The 23,512-nt window shown below is 38.2% G+C and overlaps 1 protein-coding gene across 7 annotated transcripts in view; it reads left to right on the top strand.

Moving 5' to 3' along the window:
• Positions 1–23,512, top strand: part of Dop1a (DOP1 leucine zipper like protein A) — a 105,751-nt gene that overhangs the window by 79,642 nt on the left and 2,597 nt on the right. For all 7 annotated transcript variants that reach the window (XM_060384661.1, XM_060384665.1, XM_060384662.1 and 4 more), the window contains 15 exons: positions 787–912; positions 3,133–3,267; positions 6,685–6,740; positions 7,872–7,976; positions 10,542–10,608; positions 10,972–11,116; positions 11,279–11,358; positions 12,691–12,800; positions 13,079–13,228; positions 13,345–13,406; positions 15,072–15,224; positions 17,568–17,704; positions 18,199–18,254; positions 19,801–19,965; positions 21,635–21,764. In XM_060384661.1, coding sequence (XP_060240644.1) covers positions 787–912; positions 3,133–3,267; positions 6,685–6,740; positions 7,872–7,976; positions 10,542–10,608; positions 10,972–11,116; positions 11,279–11,358; positions 12,691–12,800; positions 13,079–13,228; positions 13,345–13,406; positions 15,072–15,224; positions 17,568–17,704; positions 18,199–18,254; positions 19,801–19,965; positions 21,635–21,764 — 1,677 coding nt within the window. The remainder of the gene's footprint in view (positions 1–786; positions 913–3,132; positions 3,268–6,684; positions 6,741–7,871; positions 7,977–10,541; positions 10,609–10,971; positions 11,117–11,278; positions 11,359–12,690; positions 12,801–13,078; positions 13,229–13,344; positions 13,407–15,071; positions 15,225–17,567; positions 17,705–18,198; positions 18,255–19,800; positions 19,966–21,634; positions 21,765–23,512) is intronic.

The following is a 23,512-nucleotide window of genomic DNA, read 5'->3' as shown; positions in this document are numbered from 1 at the left end:
ATACATATCTTTGATATGATATTTTCTTGAAGTTCATTCTTACAAGTTATATTTTTCCCTATTTTAGTGCATTTTAAATTGATATTTTACCACACATTGCCACCTGACCCCAACTCACTAGGAAATAGTTCAACAGTATGTGCAGAGAATTTTAGTTTTATACTCAAGCCTATTGTGGTGGCATATGCTAGTAATTCTAGGCTGACAATAAGAGAATCTATATTTGAAATCAGCCTGAGCTACCTCACAAGTTCCAGTCTGTGCTACATAGGAAAGAACTATTTCCAAAAAGCTTCAGTCTTTGACTTATTAAACTAATTTACAAGTAGATTCTATGGTAAAGTTATACACAATATGTATTACAGCAGTAATAGCAAAGAAGTTTCTAAATAATAATTAAAATAATGGAGAAATTTTTAAACTCTATAAAACTTAATTTCAAGCTGTGTTTTTCTAGTATCTAATCACAGTGATTAGTTATCGTTTTACTGACAACTAATTTGTTTAGTTTTTTTCTTTTTAAATTTCTTTTCTTTTTAAAATTAAAATACTCATGGTTGTAACTCCTTCTATTTTAAGGCAGGGTCTTACTATATAATAGCCCAGGCTTTCCGTGAACTCCTGATCCTCCTGCCTTAGCCTGTAGAATGCTAAGTATGCACTACCATGCCCAGTGACAGCTATTAACATGTTTAATGGTTTCCCTACTATTAGAGAATTACATGTTTTATCTTGTTATTAATGCTTATATATTTTATTTTACTTATTATGCTTACATTGTTTTAGAACTTACGACAACAAATCCTGGAATTATTGGGGCCCATTTCAATGAATCATGGTGTTCATTTCATGGCTGCAATTGCATTTGTATGGAATGAAAGAAGACAGAACAAAACCCCTTCCAGAACAAAGGTATCATAATTAAACGTGGGGTTTTTTTCACTTGGTGAAACTGTGCTTATTCATTTCATTTTCTATGTGCTGGTTTTTAAATTCTTCATAGTTTATATTGGACAAATAAAATCTTGTCTACAGCTCTAAATGATGTCTTATTGTCCAAAGTTTTTATTAAATCTTGCTATCAAGTGTTGTGTTTTAGGACTAGAAGAGTACCTCAGTGCTGGAACACACAGATGGCCATGTTTTCAACCTCAGCACTGGAGAAAAAAAAAAAAGATGTTAGTTATTGAGAGGAAAAAGAGAGATTAGCTCTGAAATCAACCTGTTACTCTATTCCAAGTAGGAATTATAATGCTGGATATTTTTTAATCTAGTGACTTGGGGTAGAAAGCAAAAAAAAAAAGTGCTTTTGTTTTTCACTATCTGATGTTTTTTAAGTTTTTAATATCTCTAAATGTAATTCATATGTTGGTATGAAAATTTTGCTTACTTTGTGAGTTTGCAGTCTAGAAAATGTGTTTTATGTTTGAAATAAATCATGGTATATTAGAGTAGTAATACTATTGAATCATTTTACTTTCAAAAATACATGATTGTGCACCTACAAGTCTCTGACTTGTCATTTCCTTCAGATTCCATGTTACATATATATATTGACATTCCTAAATTAAGAAAAGTACACATGTCTACCATTTTACATTACTTTGCATATGAGGATTTAGTAGTAGTATCATATAAAGGAGAAAGGCTGTTTAAAAATTAAAAATTTTATTGTATCTTAGTTCTGTAACAGAAACAAAAAAGTAAATACCTGAAGTGAAATGTAAGCTTAAGATAGAGAAAATGGGTGAAATGAGTTATGAAAATTAGAGCGTGATACTGGATACTTAATGTCTGCTTGCAGAAATAAAGAACAAAATCATAGAGAAATATTATAGAAATAGTACAAGAAATTCCATAGCAACAAAAGAAACAATTTTTCAAATCATGCTTATCGCTGCAAAGATACTTGGACAAAATTTGGTATGTCCTTTCAGAAACATTGGGTGTAAAGAAAAGATACTAAAAATTAAAAAAGGAAAACAAAACAAAAAAAACAAAATAATAACAAAAACTGTCTTATTCAAAGGAATAGTGGTAATACTTGACTATAGCAATGCTGGAAACGTCTATGGAAAATTAGTTTGAACACACAATTCCATAGCCAGCCAAACTCTTACTGTATGCTTTTTCAGTCATATGCTGTACCACTAATATTCAGGATGACAGGAAGACAGATATCACTTTGACCTCGGATAACAACACTAGAGAGTTCCATTCCCAAGCAAATCAAAGAGATTTCCAGCAAGAGTGTCTTAAATGTATTGGGGGGGGGGTAGACTGAGGAAGAAGAACAAATATGAGATTAATCAGTTTAAAATCTTTAAGTATGTGATTATAATAGGAAACTTGCCTGTCAGAGCTTTTAGAAATGGATGAAATTTTGATCTAAAATGAAGCAGATAAAAACAAGCTTTGTAGTAACTCTGGGGGAAACAGTAAAGAAAGACAACAGCAGCAGTATAATCATGTCATAGCCATGCGGAGAGGTTTGAACCTAGGTACTGATCTAAGGGACATCATGATGATTACTCTGAAGAACAGGTTAAACAGAAAGTTATGTCCTTGTCTTTGACTGAGATTTCAATTGTTAATATTTAGAATTTAGAGAAAGGAAAAACATAAAATGGGAAAAAATAGGACTCCATGATATTTGAAACCAGTAGAAAGTAACTAGCATAATGGAGCTGGCTCCTTTAAAGTAAACGGTATATAAGGCACAGATCCCGACATGTTGGTTTTTGGTTTCCCCCCCCCCCCCCATAAGACTTGTTGTACCTGATTTTGATTTATTTTATTGTGCATTGGATGTGCATATGCCAGGGTGCACATGTGCCTGCTCAGAGGACACTCTAAGAAGTTGTTTCCCTCTTTCCACCATTGTGGAACCTGGGGACTGAACTGAAGTGGCCAGGTTGATTGCAGATACTTTTATTCATTGAGCCATCTTGCCAGCCCTGATTTTGACTTTTATGAAGTCAGATTCATGTATTAATTTTTAAAATTAAATTTAAACACAGGTAGTCAAAAGACATATTAAGAAGTGATCAAAAATATTTTTTCTCTGACTGCCCTTAAAAGATTTGCACATGCACACGCCTGCATTAATACTGTTGACTGGCCGTCCTCTAGGTCATTCCTGCAGCCAGTGAAGAGCAGCTGTTACTAGTAGAACTGGTCCGCTCCATCAGTGTCATGAGAGCAGAAACTGTTATCCAGACTGTGAAAGAAGTTTTAAAGCAGCCTCCAGCCATAGTCAAGGACAAGGTAAGAAAGCTTTGCTTTTCTTCAGAATTCAGTTTCAGAAATGGAGCCGATGGGGAAGAAATTTTTTATATAGTAATTTTGTGTTATGATTATTGTGCAGACTTCAGAGATATTGTTCAGCACTATTTTAGTAAAAAACTTTCTTGAGTTTCTTGGTAGTCTAATCATTCCTGCAGCCAGTGATGAGCAGCTATCTGTTATTCTTTCCATATGTACATGAGAAGCAGTCAGGAACTATGAGACTAAATTCTTAGTAAGGATTTTCAGTCCATTAGATGCTGGAGCCCAAAGTCTACTTTCTAGGTTTCACCATTTCCTTGATGCTTTCTTTTCCAGTGAGTTTCTTGACTTTGTAAATTCATAGAGTTTTACCATAGACACTGTGTTAGACAGCAACATTTCTTAACCCTGTTTAACACTGTGCTGTGTGATTGTGAGGTCTGGGCTTCAAAGGCAAGGAAGGAGGTGCTATTTCTATACAAAAATTAACACAAATGTGGCATTTTGTCAAAAATGGTTCTGTAACAGATTTTACGTCACTGCAAATCCTGGGTTCCCTGACATCCAGTTTCAGCTCGTTACCTGACATGCCATATCAGTGCCATGTTGTCTAAATCTCTCATGTCCCTTTGACCTTCTGTTCACTTGAGAGGACCACAAGGAAATAGAAGTGACAGTCTCCCCACTCACATTGCTAGTTTCTAGCTAGGAAACAGGTCTATGTAGTTTAGGAACTTTGCTTCAACACTACAGGTTCATAATTTTGTAGATTTACCTGCCACAAACATGAGGTTTTGAACCATGCCAAATAAGAATAATCATGTCTTTAGGGATTATCACCTATATCAAAAATTATGTAGTTCTTTCTTCTTGTTGAATTGCCCAAAGAAAAGGCGTGTTTGTCAATAGTGAGTTATCTCACCTTGTTGTGTTGCTAAGGGATCAGACTCAGGGCCTCATGAATATTAGCCAGATGCTTTGACACTAAACTACATCTCCAGCCTCTTACAAACTACTTCAATGATTGCCTGCCTATTCTGAAAGTGTTTGTCTTGAGATTGTTAGTTTGCATATGAAAGCATAATTCTATGTAGCATTTGGAGGCTACTGCTGAGCTACATCATAAGCTACACATTGAGGGCCAAGAATACAAAAACTAATCCTCTCCAGACCAGTCCCACCCCTTACTGAATACATTAACGCCACATTTGTGTGTGTATGTTTGTGTATTGAGAAAAGTTTGAAGAAATAGTTGGAACAAAAAGAGAACAATTGGCAAATGACAGTGAACATCAATTTCTTTTTATTTATTTTTCTCTTTTACTGATTTTAAAAGGCAGTAACAGTATGTTTTATGATTTATTCAGCACTATTTTTTTAGTATTAATTTTCCTTTATTAAGAATTTCATACAGGCTGGGCATGGTGGTACATGCCTATAATACCATCACTCAGGGAGGCAAAGCCAGGTGGATCTCTGTGAGTTTGAGGCCATCCTGGTCTACAAAGTAAGTCCAGGACAGCCAAGGCTACACAGAGAAACCCTGTTTTGGGGAAAGAAAAAAAAATTTCATATAGAAATACACAGTTGTTTTCAATGACTATACTTTAAGTGATTAAGAGTTAATTATTTTTGAGTAGACAGATGGTTAAGAGCACTTATTGTTCTTGCAGAAGACCTGAGTTCAGTTCCCAGAACCTACATGGCAGCTCACAACCACCTTTAACTCCACCTTTAATTGCAGGGGCTCCAATGTCCTCTTTGGGCCTCCACAGGCAACTGCATGCATGTGTTGCATATATGTAATACACTCAGGTACTCATATAAACACATAAGCTAAAACTTTAAAAATAAGCAAGGTGGTGGTACATGCCCTTAATCCCAGCACTTTGGAGCAAGGGCAGGTTTATCTCTGTGAGTTCAAGGCCAGCCTACAAAGTAAGTCTATGACAGGCAGGATTTGTTACACAGAGGTAAATCTTTTTAAAAAATTATCAGTTGTTTTTAAAGTTTTATTGTTGTTGGGTTTTTTGTTTTGTTTTAATTTATTTATTTTTTTTATTCAGTTTGCTTCCTGGTTTTAGCCCTATCCCTCCTCCCCTCCCAGTTTCACCCTTCCTGCCCTCTTCCCACCCCCACCCCCATCTATTTCTCAGAAAAGGGGAGCTCCCTTTCCTGTCCACCCTAGCTCATCAAGTTTCACCAGGAATGAGCCATGTCCTTTTCCTCTGTGGCCTGGTAAGGCAGTCCCACCAGGGGGAAGTGATCAGAAAGTTGGCCAATGAGTCCTTGTCCATTGCAGTTCCTACTTCCCTTACTAGAGGACCCACATGAAGCCTAAGTTGTTCATCTGCTGCATCTTTGTAGGGGGCCTAGGTCCAGTTTATACATGACTCTTGGTTGATGCTTCAGTCTCAGCAAGCCCCTCTGTGCCCTGGTTAGTTGGCCCTGTTGGTCTTCTTGTGGAGCTCCTATCACCTCCAGGTCCTTTTCTCTTTCCATCTACTTTTCCCCAAGACTCCCTAACCATCACCCATGTTTGACTGTGAGTCTCAGCATCTGTTTTGAGGCGCTGCTGGGTAGAGTCTCTCAGAGGACAACTCTGACAGGCTAGTGTCTTGTCTCCAAGCTTAGCAAGAGGATTGTTTGTGGTGTCAGGGGGTGCACTCTCCCATAGGGTGGGTCTTTGGTTGGGCCAGGGCTTGGTTAGATATTCCCTCAGTCTCTGCTCTATCTGCTATATCCTTATCCCTGCACATCTTGTAGGCAGGGTAAATTTGGGGTCAAAGTTTTTGTAGGTGGGTTGGTGTTCACCTCCCACTACTAGACTAGTCTAGTTTGAGGGGGTCCTCTTCAGTCTCTGCTACTAGTCTCTGCTTGAATCTCCCTCATATCCTCCCAGGAGCCTATAGAAGGCCTGTAGAGAAAAAGAGAACCTGAGGATGGGGATATCTCTATTTTTAAGTTTTAAAAATAATTAAATTATCTTAGTTAATCTATGTTGATTTAACAGATGTGTGTACTAAAAAAGACTCATACACATGTAATCTAAAAATCTTAACCTAAATCTAGTATCATCAAATCTAAACTGCTTATATTATATAGCTGTGATGCTTTCTGAATGAATGACCATTGTAAAATTACTAGTAGATTTATTTTGATAAGATAAACCTCTTTAACTTTCTTCTCATATGTCAAAAATTGATAATCTATAAGTCATTTTTAATGGCCATCGAGTCTGTCTATTTTCTGAATATTAAATAGTTCTTATATTATGAAATTTCCCTACTATATGGAGGAGAAAACTGTATGCTTTTTAAAATAACAAACCAGTATTTTATTTTATTTTTTTAATTAAAATTTATAGAACAAGTCAAAGTAGTTGCAACAATTAAAACTAACTTCTTTTGTTTATAGAAACATCTTTCTCTGGAAGTCTGCATGCTTCAGTTTTTCTATGCTTATATACAAAGGTAAGAGGGTGATGTGAACCTCTCCATACTCAGTTAATGCTTGTAAAGCTTAGAAAACTACAAGGAAAGGCACTGGAGTTCTTTCCAAAAGCAGTGAGTTTGCTCTTGTTGCTATTCTTTCCTCTGAAGGGAAAGAGAGAAGCTCTGCAGAGAAACGTTGTGGCTGTAAATGGGAATCACTGGCATGCTGATAAGGAGCTGTGCAGACCATACACTCCAAACATGTAGGAGGTTGTAGGACGTCAAAACAATATGTGGAGATTAATATAGTAAATGGCAAGAAACCGTTCTCTTGAAATCAAATACTGTATCTTGAAATTATGTTCACTGCCTCAAAGCTGATTACTATTTTGATTGCTAGAGGTAAATGTTCAGAAATCCATTTCAGTTACCTTTTTTTTAAAAAATGTGCTGGGCATGGTGTTGCTTGCCTTTCATACTAGCACTTGAAAACAGTGGCAGACAGAACTCTATGAGCTTGAGGCTAACATGGTCTACATAGTGTGGTTTCAGAATAGCCAGGGATCTCGTCTCAAAAAAAATGCTAATAACTTGCAAATATCTTCATATTTGGTGTTCACTTTTGCTGTTAGGTGACCCTGAGTAGAGGCAGTGTCCTAATACAGTTCTCCCGAAAGAACCTGAATCTTAATCTCTAATGGAGCCGCCACACTAATCTGTGGCTAATGATGATCAGTAGTGGTTTTGGTGTATTTTAAGTTGATGGTGACTTACAGCGAGAACTGCATAAAGTTTCTGTTTAGGTCCAGGTAGAGTGAAGGTTGGACTGAAAGAGAAATCCTGTTCATTTCTTTATAGGCAGGAGGCTGGTATGCAGCAGAGAAGGACTAAAGTTTTAAAGAATTAATGCAATTATATTTTGCTTTTTATAGTGTATGTGACAAGAGCTCTATCCATAGCAAATCTTAAATTAAGAAATCATGTCAAGTTTTTAAAATGTGCTTCCTTTTCTTAGTAGAAAATAAAAGATTTTTAGGAATTCTGTTCTTTCATAGTCTACAAAAATTTAAATCTTCAGACAACTTAGAACATATGTTAAGAACTGTAGGAAGACATGAGGAAATGAAAGTTTTCTGTGGTTTCTATGTATACAAACTGTTTATCTTTCAGAATTCCAGTGCCCAATTTAGTGGACAGCTGGACGTCACTACTAGTCCTTCTAAAGGATTCTATACAGCTGAGTCTTCCAGCCCCGGGGCAGTTTCTTATACTTGGGTAAGTAATCTCTCTTAACAACATGTTATTTTGAAGGGTTAGAAATGTATCTCAGTAGAAGAGCAAATATTACACAAAAGAACCTGAGTTCAGCCTCCAACAACACACACAGAAATATATACCTATACATATGTATGGGTACATACACATGCATACCATATACTTTTGATGAAAGCATAATTCTCACTCTCCTGGTTGCTGAAGAACATGTTTTTGTGTGGCCATGTGATCTGTCTATTCACAGGCATCTTGAGAGGCAGAACCAGGCCTAGAAGGTCTGTAAGTAGGAGGAATTGGGAAGGAATATCATATGTTTAGGCATGTACAAGATGTAGAACACTTAGCACAAAACTGTTAGAACAGTCATCATCTTGGATTAGTAGGGAAGCACCATGAGGGGTGCGGTGAATGAGTCTGCTAAAAGGAACTTCACAGAAGAGGTGCACAGAATCCTGCACATAAAGAGTCTTCTCAAAAAGTCTGCTTCCTTTTGTATTTTTGAGTTTTCAGATCTATGCTAATAATATCTGTGATTATTTCATAAATAGCTGTCACCCGTACCTCACTAACAGTAAGCATCGCTCTGGGTAGTGTCAGGTTTGGGAATTTGTAATAGAACTCTAATAAAAACCTGGTAAGTGAATCACAAAGGTCAGAGCTAAAAGCCTTTATGAAGATAGGCAGGAAAAGGATATACTGACAAGCTGCATCATCTGGTTTGGTGATGGTATATCACAGGCAATGAAAGCATAAGAAATTGGGTGGATAAAAAGGGAGACAGGAGCTGCTTGGGAAGAAACCTGAATGTTATTGCAGTATGAATGAAAGTACTGAGAGATATTGGTGTGACCTCATGTTGTAAGGAGATGATGGTGCTCCTTTTGTTTGGGGGCTAGGAATTATATTTCAGTGAAAGGTGATAAGATAAACAATGTGATGTTAGCATTTAGAGAACAGGAAAAATAAGGGAAAGGAGCTAGAAAAAAAAGGAATCATCAGAAAATTTTAAAAGCCAGGAGAGGTGTGTGTGGCACCTGTGAAGGAAGGTTAAGAAGATGCTGATGGGAGGAAGAACTGCCTCTGACATAATCTGATTGGCCTGCTCTTTGATCACCTCCCCCTGAGGGGGGAGCAGCCTTACCAGGCCACAGAAGATGACAATGCAGCCACTCCTGATGAGATCTGATAGACTAAGATCAGAAGGAAGGACAGGAGGACCTCCCCTATCAGTGGACTTAGGGAGGGGCATGCGTGAAGAAAAGGGAGGGAGAGTGTTACCGGGAGGGGAGGAGGGAGGGGCTTATGGGGGGATACAAAGTAAATAAAGTGTAATTAATAAAAGTTAAAAAATAAAAAAGAAGGCGCTGAGGAGATGGCATAGTGGGTAAAGCACTTGCAATGAAAGCTTAAGCAGCTGAGCTCACATCCACAGAGACTACATCAAGTCCAGGGAAGTAGACTGTGTCTGCAGTCCCTGTGCTGCTGCAGTGAGCTGAGAGGCAGTGAGCCAGACAGCATGGCACACACAGTGAGCTGTGTGTCCAACCATGGTGGAAGTCAAGGACTGCCACATGCTCATCACAGCACACATGCACAAAGAAAAGGTTAAGAGAGAGAGGTAGCACCTTCTGGAAGAATTTGGGATGATTAGAAGAGCAGCAACATTTAAAAAATAGCAAGAAATAAGCATAGAACTGTAAGAGTAGGTGGAGTGGGGAAGGAAGAGGATTTTTTTCAAAGATATTTATTTGACCATGAGAAAAGGAAGAGAAGTGAACAGGAAGTAGAAGTATATTTTAGAAGATAAAATTGAATGCTGAAGGCTGGAGAGATGGCTCAGCGGTTAAGAGCACTGGCCGCTCTTCCAGAGGTCCTGACTTCAATTCCCAGCAACCACATGGTGGCTCACAGCCATCTACACTGGGGTCTGATGCCCTCTTCTGGTGTACAGGTGTACATGCAGAAAGAGCACTCATATATACATAAAATAAATAAATCTTAAAAAAAAAAAAATTGAATGCTGAGAAACACCTGAGGATGTTCAGTAGTCTACCTGTTCTCAAATCTCAGCGTCTTTACTAAGATATATGCCCTTTGGGTAGGTCATTTAGCCTTTCCTCTGTCAAATGAAAACAGTAATAGTACCTATCTTATATGCTTGTTAATAGGACTAAAAGAGTTAATAGGTAATAAATTCTTAGGTCCTGGCCATTAATACATGTCATTGAAGTAGATAGTGATTTGCTCAACATTCTAGACTTGAGAAGTGTCATTTACAGCACCAGATTCATGAGACACTGAGATGCAGGCTAAATAACAAAAACTAGAGAGGAAGATTTCTTTTATCATTACTGTTTATTGTCTTAGCCACAGATTCTCCTGCTGTTGATTATAAGACATCTGGATCTCTTATAGTTCTCTTATAGAGGGTTCATTCAATACTGCTCTTACCATCATTGTGTCTTTTATGCATAAATATTAAAATTGGAAAATATTGCAAGAAGTTACATAACATCATTTGCTTTGGACTGATAACTTTTTTTCTTTTTAAAATGTATCTTACAGGGTTCTGAATGAGTTTATTATGAAAAATCCTAGTTTGGAAAATAAAAAAGACCAAAGAGACCTTCAGGTAAGGCATTCTCAATTCAAGGTTGTTACCAAAATTAAAAGTTAAAATTAGGACTCCTATAAGACAATGTCCTTTATAACTACGCACATTCAGTAAGATGGTCTATTATATAAAAAAGTGTCGGGTGGCGGCTTATGTCTATAATCTGAGCTCTCAGGAAACGGGAGGATCAGGAGTCCAAGGCCAATATCGACAACATACAATGAGTTTGAGTCCAGTCAAAGCTACATGAGAGGACAGGGTGAGGGAGTGGGTAGGCATGGATATTATGAAACACCTATTTGTCAGAAAATAAAACACTTAGCATTTATAACTCATTTTCGTGTGTGTGCACACAAACATAGTTCTTCCTTATTTCTCCAGGATGTGACTCACAAAGTAGTGGATGCTATTGGTGCAATTGCTGGTTCCTCTCTAGAACAGACAACATGGCTCCGACGAAATCTGGAAGTTAAGCCTTCTCCCAAAATAATGGTAGATGGAACCAATTTGGAGTCTGATGTTGAAGGTATTGCTCTCCTTTGGTCTTGTTCTCTGGGCATATATTTACTAAGCAGTGTTAGTTAGTTAGCCCTATTACATATGGTTATCCTTTTTTTCATTATTAGCTAGTAGCTTTTTTTAGTGAGAAAATACTAATCATTATCTACGGTCTTTTCTCTTTATTTAGATATGCTGTCACCTGCAATGGAAACCTCAAACATAACTCCCTCTGTATATAGTGTCCATGCACTGACATTGCTCTCTGAGGTAAACATCAAGTCTTTTTTTTTTTTTTACGTGCACACCCAAGCAAACAGTGAATAGTACACATCATAATAAATTCCCATAGAGAAGTTCTTAATTTCAAAAATTATTTTGCTTTTGTAAAAAAAATCACTGGTACTGAGACTCATAGCTAAACTTTGGGCAGAGTACCAGAATCTTTATGGAAGGAGAGGGAGATAGAAAGACCTGGAGGGGACAGGAACTCCACAAAGAGAACAACAGAGCCAAAACACCTGGGCCCAGGGGGCCTACAGAGACCAATACTCCAACTAAGGACCATGCATGGAGAAGAACTAGACTCCCTGTTCAATAGAAGCCCATTGGCTGCTCAATTTCCAAGTGGGTTCCCTAGTAAGGGGTACAGGGGCTGTCTCTGACATGAACTCAGTGGCTGGCTCTTTGATCACCTCCCCCTGGGGAGTACAGCCTTGCCAGGCCACAGAGGATGTAGCCAATCCTGATGAGACCTGATAGGCTAGGGTCAGACAGAAGGGGAGGAGGTCCTACCCTATCAGGGAACTAGGGGAGGGACATTCGGGGAGAAGAGGGAGGGTGGGGCTGGAAGGAGACAAGGGAGGAGGCTGCACTGGGGATACAAAGTGAATAAATTGTAATAAATACATAAAATTCAATTTAAAAAAACACAAAAACAAAAACCGCTGGTAGATAGAATTACCAAGTACAGGACAGTGTTGGGGCAATGCATGTCTGTCTGTGTTAGTTAAGTGCCCACAATAAAACGTGATTCAAGAAATCCAGGATGCATGTTTCTGGCCCTTGGTCATTAAGATTTTTTAAGTTTATATTTTAATAAATAAATATGCTTTGTATCTGATTATGGTGTGGAAAGGTGGGATTGGCTAACTATAAATCATGTATAGTCAGTTGGCAACATATATACATCCGTTCTTGGTTTTTGTTTGGTTTGGACCTTTATATAGCCACACTTGTCACTTTTTCACCCCGTACAGGTGTAGATGCTGGGTCTTTACAGAGATTAGTAATCATGACTAATAGAGTATGGCTATTGATTGACTGAAGTGGGACTTGAGCCCAGCCTGATTAGCTTCTAGGTTTTCTTAAGCTTTTTTAACTCAGTCTGGGAAAGAGAATGCTGAGGTTTGACTTGTAAGTTAATTTTTTTTTAACTCAAGTGTCACATAGAAGGGTCCTGAACTGTTTTTATACCTCTCTATCTCAGTGTAGATTTCCCTCATTTTAAGGATTTTTGGTTTCCTTCCAAGTTGAATATCAATATCCACCTCTGACCCAGTTTCAGCACGTAGATAAATTTGTTTCCTCTCTGTTTTGTAGGTATTGGCTCATCTTCTGGATATGGTTTTCTACAGTGATGAAAAAGAGCGTGTTATCCCTTTACTTGTGAACATTATGCATTATGTTGTGCCTTACCTCCGAAATCACAGGTACCATATGATTCTAGTAGATTTCAGCTAATTCACACTCTGCTTGAAAGCCTATCCCCTTACTGTTATTTTTGGCCTCAACTACAAAATGATATTTTCCTTAACCTGACTCATTTATAATGGTTAAAATTTATTTATGTCTCATTTTTCTTATGGTTTCTTCTGTTTCTTGTTTCCATGTCAGTATCTGAGGTAAATGTGAACACACATAAATTCAAGACCATGGCTGAAATGAAAGCATAATGTGGTTTAATGTGTGTGTGTTTTTTTCTGTACAGTGCACATAATGCCCCTAGTTACCGAGCCTGTGTCCAACTACTCAGCAGTCTTAGTGGGTATCAGTATACACGCAGAGCCTGGAAAAAAGAAGCCTTTGACCTGTTCATGGATCCCAGTTTCTTTCAGATGGATGCTTCCTGTGTCAATAAGTAAGTAGTCCTCACTTCTACTCAACAGAGTTTGTTGACATCAGTCTCTGTCTAGCAAAGAAAGGCCTTAATAAGAGTACAATCCTAATGGCATATGATAACCCTGTGTTTTCCAGCTGGAGAGCAATTATGGACAACCTGATGACACATGATAAGACTACATTCAGAGATTTGATGAGTGAGTATTCTGATAGCCCAAGCAGTATTTCTTCTTGTACATTCATTCTTAGCATGCACTATTCTCTTCTGAAAAATATTGAATTAGCTCTTTGTCAAGTTAAACATAGATTCCTATGGGAGTGTAATAGACTGAAAAAGATAACCATTCTGTGTTTTTTCTTATAGCCAGAATACAGATTTTTTTTTTTTTAAGTTATAAGAGACAGTGTGGGAATGGACAGCTATAACCCCAGACACTAGGAGACAAAGGCAAAAGGATCACAAGGTTCAGACCAGCCTAGATTCCGGTAACAAACAAAACCCAAGATACTGAAGTAGAATGAGGGTTGTGTAGGAAAGTGAAGAGAACTGTTAAATGTGTGGGGATAAGAGAGTGTAATGCAGGTGTGTGCAAGAATAAAGTGTGTGAGATGAATGTATGGAAGTGCCTGGTGAGATCTCTCATTTTATAAAATAATAAATACCTTAATGAAGATATCTTAATGGTGAGTAAGACTCTCTTTTACTTCCCCAGCACACTGCCTAGTTAGCAGCATACAGTAGGCACTTGTTACTTACTGACTAGATAAAAAGACTGGAAGTAGGTAAGACAAGGTAGGCAATTTATCTACTGTGGCTGTGGATCTTCAGGACAGAGAAGTAGGGAAAGGGAAAAGGAGAGAAAAAGAGTGTCACTAAACTGAACTGGAATCAGTGAGAGTCTATGAATCTGTAAAGTTTGATACAGTTTTGTATCCCAAGTGGTTTTTTTTTTAATTGTATAATTTATTTAATTTTACGTGCATTAGTGTGAAAGTGTCATGTCCCTTGGAATTGAGGGTACAGATAGTTTTAAGCTGCCCTGTGGGTGCTAGGAGTTGAACCTGGGTCCTTTGGAAAAGCAGACAGTGCTCTTAACCACTGAGCCATCTCTCCAGCCCCCCAAGTGGTTTTCTTATCTGGAAAAAGGGTGTCATGTTACCTCTTCTAGTTTTCTTACAGCTTTTTTATGTTTCAAATTTACATATTCATCAAATATTTACTGAGCGATGAAAGTGGACCAGGCATTATGCTAACATTTATAAAAGTTTTAACATTTATAAAAGTGAGGTTGTAAAAGAAATAAAATGGGGCACTGTGTGACAAATTTTAAATAACAGCCAAGAGCTCCTATTTGATATGAAGTTGAGGGAGTCAACCCTTCCTAGAAATAGAATTGTCAGCGTAGGGAACAAAAATTACAAAGGTCTTAGAGTGAGAGAAAACTCAGTGAGTTCATGTCATAACCAGCAAGGCAGTATGGCTGTAGCAGAGTAGGTCATGAGCAAAGAGCTAAATTTGAAGGACAGGAATCAGACCAAACAGATCTCCCAGCAGTTATTTTTTAAGGTAATACAAAAGATTTAAACAGATAGGCTTTATTAAAAGGTATTATTGGATATTTTACCTTCTAAAACTCACAACTGTAAGTATTCTTGTCTGTCTACATCAAAATCCTGCCATTTGACCTTCTGGCATATGTGCACTCAAACTCTCTGCCACCTTTTCTGCACCAAAGAAAGGTCTAGGTCCAACTCTGCTCCATTCCTCGCAGTGTGCATGCTATGGGTATTCACTCATTTTAAATAAGGAATGGTCGTTTCCAGATGACCAGCTAGCCTTCTGCTTCCATTCCTTTCTATAGCTCGAGTAGCTGTGGCCCAAAGCAGTTCTCTCAATCTTTTTGCAAACCGGGACGTGGAGCTAGAACAGAGAGCCATGCTTCTCAAAAGGTTGGCCTTTGCCATTTTTAGCAGTGAAATTGACCAGTACCAGAAGTACCTTCCAGACATACAAGGTAAGTAATTAAAACATTTTGTCTTCTCTCTATTCTTAAATGTAGGGACTTGGGGTGTATTTATTTTGGTTTTGGGTGTTTTGTTTATCTGCTGTTGTTTCTTAGAAAATAACTTTGCCAAATTTTAATTTGGGTTCAGATTAAATCAAGCATGAGTTGATAGTATTACATAACTGCAAATTTTTAGCTTCATTATGTAAAAGAAATCAACACTGACTTTGAAAGACTTATTCTAAACATTATGATTTACTATTTGGTTCAAATATCAGAGGAATTCATATGCAAAGTCTATTAATGACTATTAATTACTCTAGGCAAGTATATTACTTACTATGTTTTAGCTGTAGACAACAGGTCAGAAAATACATCCTTAACAAGAGGACAAAATAAAGGAGATCCAGGAATTTGACTGGCAGTAACATTTGTATGTCTGATTTGGAACTGTGTCAGGGTTGGCAGAGTTCTCTAGAATATATTAGATTAGCTTACATATTCGCAGCTGAGTAGTCCCAACAGTGTTCACCTGCACATTGGAGAAGCAGAGAACACCACAGCTGCCCTTTCTAAGAAGGTGGACGCCTCCACGTTCCCTGGAAAGTGCCTTGATAGTAAGTCTACATCAAAAGACCACAAAAGCCAAAAATCTTATAAAAAAATTTGCAATAGCAGTAATAGATATATACTGCTTTTTTACTGGGGGGAAAAAACACATTGAGGATGGATCCTTCTCTCCTAGTCATTGACCCACATGTCATTCTTTTCTGGAAGTCCATTCTGTTCTTTATGGAGAATGGTCTACAGTAGCTGTACTTTGGTTTTCAAATGTCAACAGAGCATAAGAACCAGGGGTAGGAGGAAGAAGCAAAATTTTTGCTAGTGACAAGCCATGACTGTGAGTAGTAGGATTTCCATTCCTACCCTTGACCCCTAGACTCGTGAATGCTGGCTAAAGAAGGAATAGTACCATGTATTGGACACTGATTCAGAACATATATAGGAGAAACCTGCCCTACCCTCCAGCCTGTTGTCTCCTACTTGGGCACTATAACTATATCTTCAAATGGCCATTCTACCATTCTACCAATCCATGAACATGAGCCCATTGCCTCATCCTGACTGTTCTTTGAGCTTAATGGTCAGAAGAAATGCTGTGTTTAAGGGGGGAAAAAAGGACATAGATAAGGCATTTTCTAAGTCCATGGACAACATTTTTGGCAGGACCCTTTTGCAAAGGAAATACAAACCCTAATACAACCAATAATAATCATAAATGTCTGTTTTAATAAAAATCAGGTATTTACCTTTCCAGGATGGAAGTGAACCACTGTAATTGGTTACATGAGAGTTTTGAAATTTTTCATCATATAAGTTTGGGGACTATGTCCAAAGGATACATCCATCATTCTATACCACCAAATATCTTTACCCATAAACAAACTATATGCTGTTCAACTCCGGGAGTGCTATGTAGCCTCTAACCTCAAGAGCCCGAGGGCTCACATGAAAGGATTCTCTCTCTTAATCCTGCATACCTAATTTCATGGATAGAAAAGTTAGTCTTCTGTGCATCCTTGGATTACTTGCTTGCTTGTTTTGGGTACGGGTTTGGGTTTGTTCTGAGACCAGGTCTCATTGTATAGTGCAGGTTGGCTTCCAGTGCATGCTCTTGATGTATCAGTCTCCCAGGAGCCGGTATTCTGTTGTAGGTGGTTACTCCTCACATCCCCCATCTCCCGGAATAATGACTCACGAGACTCTATTATTATGTTACAAATACCTAGGCCCTAGAGCTGTGCTCTTCTCTAACTAGCATATAACTTAATCCATGTATTCTAATTTACATTCTGCCATGTGGCCAGTTACCTGAGCTCAAGCATTATGCATCCATCCTCTTCACATCTTGCTAGCTGAATCTTGTGCACCTGGCTCTAACCCAGACTCTCTTCTGCCTGCCAGATGCCCCACCTACTTCCTGCCTCAGCCATAGGCCATAGTTTGTTTTAAGTGACAAGTGTTGCATCTATACAATACATAAGAGATTCCTTCTATAGTAGTCCATGTCTGGGTTCTTCATGTCTACTTTAATCTTTATTCAAAATTTAGTTGATGGACCAGTACTACTTTCCTATCCTGCCCATGGAGAATTCAAATATTTCAAACTTAGTTGCTATACAATAAAATCCACTAAATCTAATAAGAAAATACTTGGTTTTTGTACACATCTCATGTCACTTCCTAACTTCTAATAAAAGTAACAGCCTGCAACAAATCAGAGGGTTTTTTCTATTTAGACTAAACATGATTGTACTTACTAAGGCATTGAAAATATGCTGTTTCTTTCAGAGAGATTGGTTGAGAGCCTGCGTTTGCCCCAGGTGCCAACTCTTCACTCTCAAGTGTTCCTGTTTTTCAGAGTATTGCTTTTAAGAATGTCTCCACAACATCTTACCTCACTCTGGCCTACCATGATCACAGAACTTGTGAGTTATATAATTTATAAGGTTATAAATATAAACCAAAAAAAGAATTTCTAAATGCTTTTTAGGAGAAAACTAAACTTAATATTATCAGTTCTTGCCAATTTTTAAAATTGAAAATAGTAAAAACAAGTTGGATTTCATTTTCTTAAATAGCTTAAACCTCAAGTTGTACAGATAACCAACTGCCTATGCACCCTTATTTATCTCATCTGGTTTAATGCTCGGACTCTTTGGCACATTCCTGGCTTTATCATAGCCAACATAACTAGTGTCCTCTGCAGTCATAATTCTAGTGAGAGACAGCTGAGCAGGACTGTTAGAGTCTGACACAAGGTCTACACTCAACTTCCAGTACAGCACTCATCCCAGTTAAACTTCCTTCAGAGATTGTGAAGATTTTCCAAAGAAGCCCTCCAAGCCTCACTTCCACCAAAAAATATGGTGGCAGAATTACATGTCAACTTTAAAGTGAACATTTCCTTCATGGTCTCCAGGTACAGGTGTTCTTACTGATGGAGCAGGAGCTCACTGCTGATGAAGATATTTCACGGTAATGTGTGCTTTTCTTTCCCTACATTCTTCAGGTTACCTAGAGTTACTCGGGAGAGTCTTTATACCCCACTGTCTACACACTTCCATTATTTGGGGCTAGAGAGAGGGGTCAGTGGTGAAGAACACTGACAACTCTCAGAGGACCTGGGTTCAGTTTCCATCACCCATATGGCAGCTCACAACTGTCTGTCTATACCTCCAGTTCTAGAGAATCTGACACATGGTACACAGATAAGTGTAGACAAAACTCCCATACACATAATTTTTTTTAATTTTAAAAATGAATATTTCTATTATTTGTTTGAATATAAATGTATATAGTCAGGAAACACGATAGAGAAAATTGTCGGTATTCCTGGACTTCAGCCTCTACACAAAGTTTCCACTTAATACAATTCAGTATTGTTTCAACTACATTAGTCATGCTACTTTTGGTAGTTCAGATATAGTCTTTGAATCATGGGATAGATAACAAAACCAGTGTGGCAGGTAACTTGTGACCAGGATATCCATATATCTAGAGCTTCCAGAATGTTGAATGTACGGTAGTTTTATTCTTTTTAGAAGTAGTTTACTAATATGTATAAATATATTTTAATTGCATTATTGTTCAAGTTTACAAATTACAATTTTCCTTTAGGAATCAAGTCTCTATCCTGGTAGCTAGCTCAGTATGTAATGCTTACCAAGTGAGGATGAGGACCTGAGTTCTATCTCAGAGCACATATAAAATATCCAGTGTACAAGCTGGAGAGGTTACTGAGCAGTTAAGAACTCTCACTGTTTTGCTAAAGACCAGGGTTCTGATCCCAAACCTATGTGGCAGCTCACAGCCGTCTGTAACTTCAGTTCCAGGGGATCCAATAACTTCTTTTGACTCCTGCAAACACTAGACAAGCATATGGTGTATATGCATACATGCAGGCAAACAATTATATACAGAAAATAAAACCAGAAAGAAAAGAGTAGGAGTGATACGTGCATTTGCAGTCACATCTGAGGAAGTGGACAAAGCTGGCACTTTCTTCCAGCTAGCCAAGCCTGCTTGGTAAGCTCCAGGCTAATGAGAAGCCCTGCTTCATACAGCAGGATATACAGTGCCTGCAGAATGACTCAAGGTTGACCTCTGGCCCACAGATATACACATGCATATGGACCTGCACATGCATGAACATACAGGCACACATAAAGAACATATGGCTTGAATATTATTAACTCTTTGGTGTTACATTTTTATTTTCATCTCTAACAATAGCTATGTTTATTGTTATAGAAAGCCTACACACCCTTCTTACGGAAAGCAACTTAGTAGTAAAATTTGTTGAATATCCACTTTTCATTTTTGTGTTTCTTGACTTTATGGAAATTATGTACTATGTTTACATTCTTAAAATTTAAAGAACAAAAGGTTTTCAAAATACAATGATGTCGTGATCACTACATTTACTGGTCATCAGTATGGCTATGGAAGAGACAAGCTGTTGCTTTAGCATTTCCAGGACTTGTCATCACATCCTGCTGATGACAACACCGTCTGCTTACAGGACGTCAGGGCCATCTGCAGCAGGTCTGGAGACAACCTACACCGGAGGTAATGGCTTTTCCACATCGTATAACAGCCAGCGGTGGTTAAACCTCTATCTCTCTGCTTGCAAGTTTTTGGATTTGGCTCTGGCATTGCCCTCTGAAAATCTTCCTCAGTTTCAGATGTAAGTAAAAGCAAGGACAATAAATGGATTTTTCCGAAATACATTTGCTTTAGTCACTGATATCCAACCTAAAATTCTTTATGTAGGTGACATATTCATCACTAAAACCTTACTGTATGGAAGGATGTGTTCCCAGGCCACTCACTTGAAAACCAGAGTGCCCCTAATGTGGGGTAGTGGGATGCAGACTCAGACACTGCAAGCTTAGTGGAGGGGACTAGCCAAGCACAGAAAGGGTTGTGATGATAACACATGTAGAAGTTACTGTCTGCCCATACGGCAGAGAGTGCTGCCAACTTTGAGGTTTGGAGCAGACTCAGAAAGGAGTTTTAAACGGAGGTGGTTTAGAGTTAGAGGCTCACTATGAAGACAGCCAGAACTGGAGCTGATCTGTCTGAGGGGTTAAAAGATCTGTGCTGCTGGAGTTTAGTATTCAGAGGAGAGGCTAGAAAGAGGCTCTCCTATGGGAAGCATTGTAAATAAATATAGATGTGACCTAGGATAATGTGAAGCCACAGATTAAGTGATATTATTAGGTTTGCATTTTAGAAAGCTTACTTTTTGCTGTGGAGTGTGGCAAAAGGCTTGAGAAAGAAGAACACATAATAAAAAATCAAAAATTAAAAAAGATAAAAAGCAGAGCTGGGCAGTAGTTGCTCACACCTTTAATCCCAGCCAACCTGGTCCACAGAGTGAGTTCCTGGACAGCCGGGGCTATTACACTGAGAAACCCTGCTTGAAAAAATAAATTAATTAATTAATAAGATGAAAAGCTCCAAGATAGTTCATGCAGCAATTGGCCTGCTTTTATTTTTGGGGGGGCTGTCTTAGTGCTGGGGATGGAGCCCAGGCTCTTCAGTGTGCCAGGTAAGCATCTGCCCCTGAACTGTTGTACCTACAGCCCTTGTGTGACTTTGGTAGCGTTTTTTTTTAAAGTGAGAGGGTTGAGTATGTGACTGTGCTCTTCTATGAATGAACTCTCTGGAAGGATACATACAGTACAAAAGTCTAGCAACACTGATGGTTCCTGTGATGGAATGTCTTCCTTTTGGTATACTTTTGCATGTTGGAGAAATCAACTTTGTTTATAGTACAAACAACTACACAAAAGCTTTCTGCCTACCAGTCAGTAGGAGGCTGAGGTAGGAGGAATGAAAGCCTGAGCAGTTTCTACAGCAACACAATCTGAAGAATATTTTATTAGATAAAAACATTTTTAATACTGATTTTGCTCATGTATAAAACAATGACAAGTACTTTGCAAGTTGTCCTGATATCTTACAGCTCTAGAATAGTGGGGGGGGGGGGGGGGGGCTTTTGATGTTGTTATTGGTTTTTGTTTTTTTATGTTTGTTGTTTGGTTTGGTTTTTATTTGGTTTTTGGTTTTTGGAGCCAGGGTTTCTCTGTGTAGCCCTGGCTGTCCTGGAACTCCTAGAAACCAGGCTGGCCTGGAGTGTTAGGATTAAAGGTATGCACCACCACCACTTAGGTAGAAATGGTGAATTCTGCTATTACTGATAAAGCAAACACCAGGTGAATGACACTCTCCAGACTGACTCACCTGGCCCTTGAGTTTGCATGTATTGGGGACATGTTCTTTACTAAATAATAACTTATCTCCAGTGACACAGGTTTGTCTTGCTCATATAAGCATTCTTCCACTGGTAGGTACCGATGGGCCTTTATTCCTGAAGCTTCAGATGACTCGGGCTTGGAGGTGAGAAGGCAGGGTATACATCAGCGAGAATTTAAGCCGTACGTGGTTCGACTAGCAAAACTTCTTCGGAAAAGGGCAAAGGTACTAAAGTTTAGGATCATTTTTAATATGTTATTGTTGTTCTTTGTTTTATTATGTATTTTATAATTATGCTGCTGCATTTGTGAGTCATTTACTAAATGTTTATTATGAATTTTGTAACTATTACATTAAATACTGCATTTGTGAGTCACTAAATGTTTCTTGTAAAAGTCAGGACATTATCAGGTTGAGATATTTAGAAAATAAGTTCTTGGTTTTGAAGATCATGAAGTATCTGTTTATCATACTCAATTTTTTAAAAAGATAGGGAAAATATTTAATAACATTACTTTTAAATTTCTTTTCAAAATGAGTGAAAACGTTGGAACCAATGCATATAGTCCTGAAAGCTCCTTATGACAAGCCTAAGAGTTTAGTATGTTGAGTCAAATCAATGCCATGATGAAAATTAGATGTGAGTTGAATGAGAGCAGCACAGTACCACAGGGGGTTTGCAGAACAAATCTGTCAGATTGGGTTCAAAAAGGAACAGTCAAGAGAATAAAAAGGTCATACATTTTAAAGTTTTAATAAACTTGACAGAAATACCTCATCAAAAACTCAATTAGCTAGATAGACCAGTCAGAATAAAGGGGGTCACAAGCCTAGAACCGTTGTTTTTCCATGTGACAAAGTATACATGCTGAAATGTGGCTAAGTAGATCTTGTTCACTCTCCTAATTTATAACCTAGAGATACATCTGATGACCTGACACAGCATCACTCTTAACCGAATCAAAAGATTTTTCCAAAGCCGAGTGTGGTAGCCTGTAATCCCAGCACAGGGAGGCAGAGGCAGGCAGACTTCTGAGTTCAAGGCCAGCCTGGTATACAAGTCCAAGACAGCCAAGGCCACAAAGAGAAACCCAGCCTCAAAAAAAAAAAAAAAAAAAAAAAAATTCAAAACAATACTTAATCTTTAATAATATTTCCTCCTTTCCTATAACTCTTGTTATGCCATCTTTTGGTTTTACATTTCTACTCCACCTCTGCTCCCTGAGGTTTTAAAAACACTGCTGAGAATAAAGTCATCTATTAAAATGTGACTATTAATTAGAAAGTTAGTGGAGGGACTCAAAAATACAAATATCTAAAAAAAAAATTTGGTAATTCTCATTTTAAAAAAAGACCTGTACCATAAGTAATCTAGGAAGATAGATTCTGTAGTTTATAGAGGATCCTTTATGACTGAGTAAGCATCAGACTAGCCTGCCAATTTTTGCCCTGCGGCAGAGCAGTAATGAAAATGGCATGTTCATCATTGGGCCTTTGCTAGTATCTGTCATCTCTTATGTTCAGAATCTTTCCAAAACATATAGTCTGGAGGCTGATCAGGGGTTTTGTGAGACCGGGTCTGCATGTGCTCACAAAATTTTTATCTCAGCAGCAATGAAGCTGTATTTGAGTCTCTACAGAGCAGAGCAAAAGGGAAGAAAGCGATTAGGAGCTTTATTTAAAGGCTACAAGGAACTTGCATCTTGAGGGGCCAAATAAAAGGACAGAGTTGTGTACCAAAGTCTGATCCAGAATTTAAGGATAGCACTTTCACTCTGTCACAGGACTGGAGAAGAAATAATGAACCCAGACGCAGTGAACATTCGTGGGGTTCTGGCCCATGCCCTTTGCCATTCATGTATCCTTAGTAATGGGAAATCTCCCTTTGGCCAGAAACTGACCCTCAGATAAGACAGTTCTTTGCACTGGAAAGTCTCTTCTCCTCCAGATCCCTTTAAACAAGGCCTTCATGG

Source organism: Meriones unguiculatus, chromosome 6 (assembly GCF_030254825.1).
Source record: "Meriones unguiculatus strain TT.TT164.6M chromosome 6, Bangor_MerUng_6.1, whole genome shotgun sequence".
NCBI classification, from domain to species: Eukaryota; Metazoa; Chordata; class Mammalia; order Rodentia; family Muridae; genus Meriones; species Meriones unguiculatus.
The sequence above is the reverse complement of the archived record's forward strand: the minus strand, read 5'-3'. Positions and strand labels throughout refer to the sequence as shown.